The 8652-nt window shown below is 33.6% G+C and overlaps 1 protein-coding gene across 1 annotated transcript; it reads right to left on the bottom strand.

The window, feature by feature from the left end:
* Positions 1–1637: 1637 nt before the first annotated feature.
* Positions 1638–2957, bottom strand: LOC108340136 (cytosolic sulfotransferase 15). Its single transcript, XM_017577359.2, has one exon. It carries the CDS (start codon positions 2867–2869, stop codon positions 1916–1918), a length of 954 nt encoding a protein of 317 aa, XP_017432848.1. The 5' UTR covers positions 2870–2957; the 3' UTR covers positions 1638–1915.
* Positions 2958–8652: the final 5695 nt, after the last annotated feature.

Consider the following 8652-nt stretch of genomic DNA (forward strand, 5'->3'; position numbering starts at 1 on the left):
TGGATATCTGTATTTTTGACTAGATGGTGTCATTGAACGAGTGATGGATAGTAAGAATTGCGGTTGTTGGCCCGAGAAAGCTCTAGGAGATTGATGGGAAGCAACCCTACACATGGGTGATGTGTGTAACTGCCCAGGGAATCTCTTGCATTTATGTAAGAGTGATGGGGTGACATGGGGTACTAGTCTAGTGAAGCTCGTTACAAATTAATTGGCGTTGTGTGTGCTGGCCCGGGGAATCTCTTTAGGTGAGTGATGAGGGGTATACTTGCACTTGTCCGGGGAAGCTCTTGATCAGAGTGATGGGGGGTGACATTGTGTACTTGCCCGGGGAATCTCCCTATAGAGTGATGGGAAGCAACACTACACATTGGGGTAATGTGTAACTTCCCGGGGAAGCTCTGAAAAGAGTGATGGGAGTGACGCTAATACATATTGGTGTATGTATTTTGATTGATATGTGATACATATTGGTGTATGTAGTCTGATTTATTTTGTAATGCATATCGGTGTATGCATTCTGATTTGATATTTTGATGCATATTGGTGTATGCAATGTGGTTGAAGTATAATTCATACTTGTGTATGTAGTTTGATCTAGTTAAGAAGTGGATGGTAGTATGTTGTGGTATGTTGGGTGCGTAGTATACTCGAGGTATGAGTATATTTATGATGTATGTTTATTGTATTTTCGTTAGCTCACCCTTGCTTGATTGTGTATGTGAATGCGATGATCGTATAATGCATGATGTTATACGGGAGCAGATGTTATTACAGATGTGATGGCTGATGCTTCTGAACATGCATAAAGGATGAAGGAGAGATGGGATAGAGGACCTGGGATTGTATTTTTAATATTTTATTCGATCCCGACTATTTGAACATTTTATTTTCGGAATAATCGGTTTGTAATAAATAATGTACTATTTTTTTGATGAAGTTGGAGATTAAAAATTTTAAATTTTACTTATGTGTTTTACGGAAAAAATTAGTCGGTGTAACGCCGGTTTCTAGGTGTTACATGCTTCGGTTTTTTGAAACAAAAGCGTAATGTGTGAGTTAAAAAAATGTTTATTTACTAGTGTATTAATACACATTAAATAAGTTTTTTTATACATTAATTATATTTTTAGACGAGTATGTTCATACATATATTAGATAACTATAATAATACACATTAGACAACTCTATTAATTATTTAATTAGACAAGTTTTGCAATATGAATTAGATAAGTTTGTTCATGTACTAATTAGAAGAGTTTAACAATACACATTAACGAGTGTGTTCATATACTTATTGGACGAGTCTAACAATACATATTATACGAGTTTATTAATGCACTGATTAGATAAGTATAGCAATACACTTTAGATCAATTTCGTCATAAACTCATTTGTATTTTTAACGAGTCTCCTCTACAAATTTTTATATATCTTTTATATTTTTAGAGAGTCTACCCTATATTTTTACACATGTTTTATCATTTATATTTTTACAAAATTTACTTTTTATATTTTTACATATTGACTTTCTAAAATATGTTTTATATTTATTTTATTCACTATCAAATTATTGACATAAAAATATTTATTATTTATTTCATGAGTCTCAATCTCTTTAAGTAAACACGCACAAGTATCAACCCGTGTGTGTACATACAGATTTAAAACTAGTTCTAAACAAAATAAGAAAATTGACAGAAGAACATGTTAAAGAAAGTAAGAGAGCAGGAAAATAACAATCATATCTAAGAAATATTTTACGGATCTAGATAAGTTTCTGAATCCTTCTAACAAATTCAACACAGCTTTTTCATACAAGTGATTCTGGAACAAGAGCAAAACATGTCACATTTCTGCCACACGATACATATATAGCTATTTATTTGTAGTAGTCGCTTACTGCTTTGAAATTTCAAGGATGCATTATTTCAAATGATAAACCAGATCCACTTAATTTTTCTTCCATGATTTTGGATAGTTTTTCTGTCATTGAAGGAGAAAAATAATTTACCCAGTCTCCTATTTCTGCTTTTCGAAAGAAGTGCTTATTCTCAAAGATTTTGCACGAGATTCCAGATTTATTAACTTCCAAATCCTTCATCTTCTCAAAACTACATAACCTGATTATGCTTTCGATCACTCCATTGCTTTCTTCTTCTTGAGTGAAAGGAAAATCCAGAAACTCTGCAACTCTTTTCACATACAAGTTGACATTCTCTTTAAGATCTTCATATTTTAATATCAGAATTTTGTTAGGTCTAACTATGCTCTCCTTCCAGTAACCTAACATATGACTCCACCATGGACCAAACTCAATTATCCCATTGCAATACATTTCAAAAGCTTCCTCCATTGTTAGTACAGATAAAGAATGTTGCTTTATTTTATTAAAGTAATTCCAGGCTGAAATAAAAGTGTCAAAAGGGTTCCTACAAATATATATTATCTTACAATTAGACTCTATGATTGACTTAGACAACGAAGGGAATGGAATGTGAGTTCCAAAAAGCCTTGGCTCAGTTGTTGGAAAATGACTATCAGCAGGATGCATGAATGTAATGAAAGGCACAAGTTGATGAGGATTGGAAGTAAGCAATGGATGGTTATCAATGGAGAAGCATTGGCGATTTACAATGGCAAAAGCAATGGCTTTCAACCATGTAGTACCTGATTTTGGAAAACTAGCAACAATAATATCACTATCTTTTGCTTGAAACTGCTTCTGAAAAATGTTTACATCTTTCATAACAATCGATGGGCACCAAAATTCTTGAAATAGATACATATTTGAGGATGCCAAACCCCTCTCTCTTGGGAGGGAGAGAGTAAGTTCATCTTCTTTCTTCACTTGTATTTCCTCTGCCATCAAGAAAAATTTCTGCAGGAAAAAAGATCAGTAGAGAGTTTGAAAATTTCTAGGGGTCAAAGTTGCTATATCTAATGCAAATGGTAGTTTGCCGGTTGTAGTGGATGAGAATTTTGCTCACTGGGGATACCCTTTTATAGCAATTAATATACAAGTTGAAGAAACATGCTGTAAGCACAAAAAAGAGGTAATCATATATAATAGGAAACTTATTATTTGACAAACTTTGACACGCTGGTGTGGCTCTACCGGTCAACAGTTTTACTTTTATTTTCTTTTTATAAATATTTTCATGTAAAAATAAAGGGACATATATTTAAATTCATTTTCATTTAATATATATTATAAAAATAAAATAAATATATATAAGGTTTAATAGGTTCGGAGGTCCCTATATTTACGGGTTCGTTTCAATTGGGTCCTCTAATTTTGGAAGTGATCAATTGGGTTCCTAATTTTGGTCAATTTGATTCAATAATAGCATTTTCGTTAAATATAGATGGCATCCAGGTGGCACCGTTTGAGCTGTATAGATTAATTTTTAACATTTTTAATTGTTAAATATATTAATAAATGAAAATATAATTAGAAATTATTAAAAATATTAAATTAGGCCGGTGATGGGGACTCAATTGATCACTTCCAAAATTGAAGGACCCAATTGAAACGAACCCGCAAATATAGGGACTTCCGAACCTATTAAACCTATATATAAAAAACTTTTATTTTTAAATAATAATAAAAAAATAAATATTAAAATCGTGTTTATAAAATAATCATTTTCCTATTTATAATAGATACACTGAAATACATTATTTATATTTTTATATTTTTACATTTTTTAAGGCTTCAGATTGTGAAAATCAAACATAAGGCTTTTCTTCGACTTAGTTTTAAACAATGATCAATTTTTTAAATTAGAATAGTTGTAAATTTTAAATATAAATAAAATAATAATAATATATAGTAATAAATTAACTAACGAAATAATGGCATGAATGAAACTCAACACATTTTTATTTAAAAAATATAATTTACTCTTCTACTTCCACTATTCACTAGTACAGTCAAGAGAAATGACAACGGTTGTTTTTTCTTATAGGCTGCGGTTCTCGAACCGAGACATATTCAGGCGAGGCAAAAAATATAATACTTTTGGCCTCGGGTGTGAACCGAGGCATAAAGGGAGAGGATTTGGCATCGGTTCAACCATAACCGAAGTAGTAGAGTTTTGGGTTTTTTTTTTCGTAGGACTGTATGCCTCGGTTCAGGGGAACCGAGGCCGTATTTCCCACCCTACTGCCTCGGTTGTAGCTTGAAACGAGGCAGTAGAATCCTTTTTTTTTTCTCATTCGCAAAACTTTCTGTTTCTGGTGTGGTATAACCGAGACCATAAGGTGCTTTTCTACCTCGGTTTTGACTTGAACCGAGGCATATATCCTTGTTTTTTTTTTAAAAAATGAGGTATGTTTCTGCAATATTCCCAACAACAGAAACAGACCTGCATATATATTTACAGTCAGAATAGTCCAGAATAATCCAGAAACGTATATTTTGAATGAAAATTATAATAAAACATAAATACATTCAATTGAATCATAAATCAACTTCTTAGAAGCATAAATCAATCCAATGTAATCATAAATCAAGTTTGAAGCATAAATCAATGTAATGTACAAAGTTAAACGAATAATAATGTAGAAAAGCATCAAACAACTTAGAAACATAAACTTAGAACTTACTATATCCTAATATCTACTACATACTATTATATAAATGAATTACATATTTAGCCAGTGCTTTCCTCACAAGTTGAATTGACTTCTCTGGAATTGGAGCAGTCCTATTGAATCTCTGCATAAAATACAATGATTTCAATTAGTGTATTTGAAATCTAAACTATAGGGAAAATAAAATTCAAACCTAAATAATATCGTTTCCCATCCACTGGTGTAATGTGCACGAATAATGGTCATCATCCAAAACATGACGTAGTAACCACATTCATATGACCCCGTTTGTCTATTACACTACAATATATCATCATAATTATAAAATGTTAAGTAACATCATTTAAATGGAACCAAACGTAACAAAGTATGGACTAAAATACCAAACCTTAAGGGCAACCCATGGAAGCTTTTTAGTTGTAGCAGTAGATCTCCCAGATAACATCATATGTGTTGCAAGAGAACTATTAAAAAAAATTCCTTTAACATACATTTATATAACAAAAAAGTCGAAACATTGAGATTCTTACCAATCTACTACATGTCTAAGAGGGCTGGGAGGAGACTTTTGCAATGAACAAAACCAGAAAGCAGTGTTCTCCGGTATGGAGATCACAAGTAGCTGCCAATGACACCTGAAATTGGTAATAACTTATGAATCATATACAAAAATTAATAAATGAATGTGTTGAAGTTAACAAACTTCACTTACCCATGTATATAAGGGAGAAAATATATCTCCTTCCCCATTCCAAAGCAGGTGGTGATGTACGTTTGGATATCATCAAATTTCTTTCTTTCATGAGTCATAGAGGGGTCAATGAACCCATATACATCGTTGAACCCCTTCTTGTTACTAACATCAAACATATACCTAAAATGAAGAAATAATCTGATATAAGTAAGTTGATAAAATAGAATTATATAAAAAAGTTTTCATAAACTTACATCATCCACAGCTGATTGAGTGTAATATTAATTTCTTCTCTACCCGACGCAAGCTCCCTAACATCTTGATGATGCAAGTACAATGGGATCTGAGCTTCTCTTCCAAATGTAGTAGAATCCCAGTGTACATTCATCGGCGCATCTAAAATGATTTTAGCAAGCTCGTCTAACGCACGAAGAGGGTCATCCTCAGATAAATGAGTCTTCTTCGGTGTAGGACTTCCCTCTTGACCTATCTGCTGTTAAATGCAAAAATGGTTATGTTATAACGTCAATTAGAAGTAAATATTAAAATTGAGAAGTATATAGTACGAGTGTTTACTGGGGGATTAGATACATCACCAACCAAATGTCTAGGCCAGGCGACAAAGGACTTAAATGCAGGATTGGTATAACGGGCTAACAACTGTCATTGGTACTTAAATTACCAAATGGATTCATTCCATCAGTAGCTAACCCAAACCTAAGATTTCTACATTCTTCACCAAATTGGGGGAATTCTTGATCAATAATTTTCCATTGCTTTGAATCAGCTAGATGACGAAGCAACCCATCAGTTGTTCTCTCATCTGCATGCCATCTTAGGTTTTTAGCGTCTTTGGGATTCGCGAACAAACGCTTAAGTTTGGCAACTAGTGGAAGGTACCAAACTACTTTCAAAGCAGAACCATTCTTTTCTGTGTGACCACGATCTTCACTGTTGTTTTTTGACTTGTATCGTGATAACCCACATTTTGGACACTTTATCAAAACTTCATTCTCATTCCTATATAATATGCAATCATTCGGACATGCATGTATCCATTTATATTCCATATCCATCGGACAAAGAATTTTTTTTGCATCATAATTACAATTGGGTAACGTATTTCCATCTAGCAGCATTTCATTCAACAACGACAAGAATTCTGTAAAACTCTTATCACTCCATCCATTGCTCGCCTTTAAATTCATGAGCCTTAACACCGCTGACAACCGTGTGAACTTAGTTGAACCCGCATACAAAGGAGTCTTCGCATCAGTGGACATCGTTTTATACACATGCGCTTGGGCAAAAGCTTCTACGCCAACATCGCGGATCATGTCCTCTAAGTTGTCTTCTTCTGCTTGATCTTCCATATCCATTGTGGAATCGTAAACATTTTCAGTTGGAGAGACAGTTGGAAAGTCTGTTAATTCGCCGTGCCATATCCATGTTGTATAACTTCGTATGAAACCATCACAGATAAGATGTTCCCTAATATCAGTTGCGTTTCCTCCCATTCAAACAGTTCACACAGGGACATTTGAACTTGACTTCATCATCACCACTTGTACTCGCATTACGTTGCGCAAACTCTATAAATTCTTCTACCCCTCTCTCGTACTCAGTGCTGATGCGTGGTAAATTAATCCACCCTCTATCCGTACGCGTGTTTACTGAAATTGTTTACACAATTTCAATGATCTTGAATGATCACTTTGATCGTGTTTGTATTCAAGGTGTGACCCTATCCCATTCAAGAAGATTCACTTTTTTTAGTTTATTAAACATATCAATTTTAAACAACATATCTTAAATTTCACAAAATTTTGCCAACATTTCGCATTGGTCTTCAGGTTACACGAAATGAAAGTGATTATAAATCACAATCAAATATGCACCCGAAGATCAATACAAAACACAACGACAAATTTTCGTGAAATTTAAGACATGTATATTAAAATTGATATGTTATAATAAACTATGAAAAAATTATTACTCTTCTTAAACTGTCCAACCGGATAATTCAAGATTCAATACTTGTAAATTATTATTACCATCTCCTCTATTTTCATTTGTAAAAAGTACGTTTGTTAAAAAAATATGGAGATAGTAAATAATTTTTGTACTGAATCTTAAACGGGAAACTAAGGCTAATTCACAACAACAAATAGTATATTCAAGCATATCATAAAATTTTAAGAATACATATCTTTAATTAAATCAAGTTTATCAATAATAAAATTTTCTACATAAGCAATAATAATCTACACATTAAAATAACCCTCACATTAATCTCATACCACACGTGGAATTGCTTTTGATCCTTAATTCTTCCTTATCCGTCACCACTTACTCACTATTCGTTTTTCTTGCCTTATCTTAATGTTGTAATAAAAGACAAAACAAGAGAATTAACAAAATGTATAGAAATAAATCAGTGAGGCTTCATTTTTGCTTCCGCAATTTTCTATTTTTCCCTTGGTTTTGCTCACTTTTAAACCTTTAGTTCCATTTCTATACAGTGTAAAAAATTCAACCAATAATAATCATGGGAGAGTATGTATATTTTCCCTTTCTTTCATTTAGTTTGAACTGAACTTATATCATAAAAGAGGGAATTATTAAACACCTCCAGAGTGAATAACTCACCTCTAATTAACCTTTTTTAAATATTCAATTACATTACATATCATAAGTAATGATAGATAAATATTATATTATTGTTAGAAAATAAACTTTAAACTTGATTTAACTTTTATAAAAGTGTTTGTGAACTGAGACTCATCCACTTTAAATAATTAGCATAACTTTTCTACACAAGCAATGAATTGATTTGGTTAACTACGTGCTCCTTTTTCATGCCAAATTTTCTTTATCAATACCACAAATGATTTGGATGAATGACCTATACACAAGCAATGAAGATGGAGATACTTTTAGGATCAAGTACCTGGGAGCGTGGCAGCAAGCTTGGCGAGACTGAAAGCCGCGACTGAAATGGAAGCACCGGATACGGAGATGGAAGCAGAGGCAGACGCAACAGCCACCCAAAAGTGAGACGCGGCGGAGATGGAAGCAAAGCGGAGGAAACACCAAAGCACTTGGCGGTGGTGACCACACGGAGAGGAGGAGACGACGACGATAAACGACGGTCACCGGCGATGGGAGCAAACGCGATGGAAGCAAACGGAGATGGCAGCCAGGGTTTCTGTAGCTCATGGGTTTCTATAACTCGCGCTGAGAAGAAGATGAACGAAGGTGGTTCTGTTCGCGGAAGAAATTTAAACATGTTACTGCCTCAGTTCTTCACTTAATCGAGGCATAACACCCTTACCAGCTCGGTCAAGAAGCCCACCGGT

This window comes from Vigna angularis, chromosome 5 (genome assembly GCF_016808095.1).
Source record: "Vigna angularis cultivar LongXiaoDou No.4 chromosome 5, ASM1680809v1, whole genome shotgun sequence".
In the NCBI taxonomy this organism is placed as follows: Eukaryota; Viridiplantae; Streptophyta; class Magnoliopsida; order Fabales; family Fabaceae; genus Vigna; species Vigna angularis.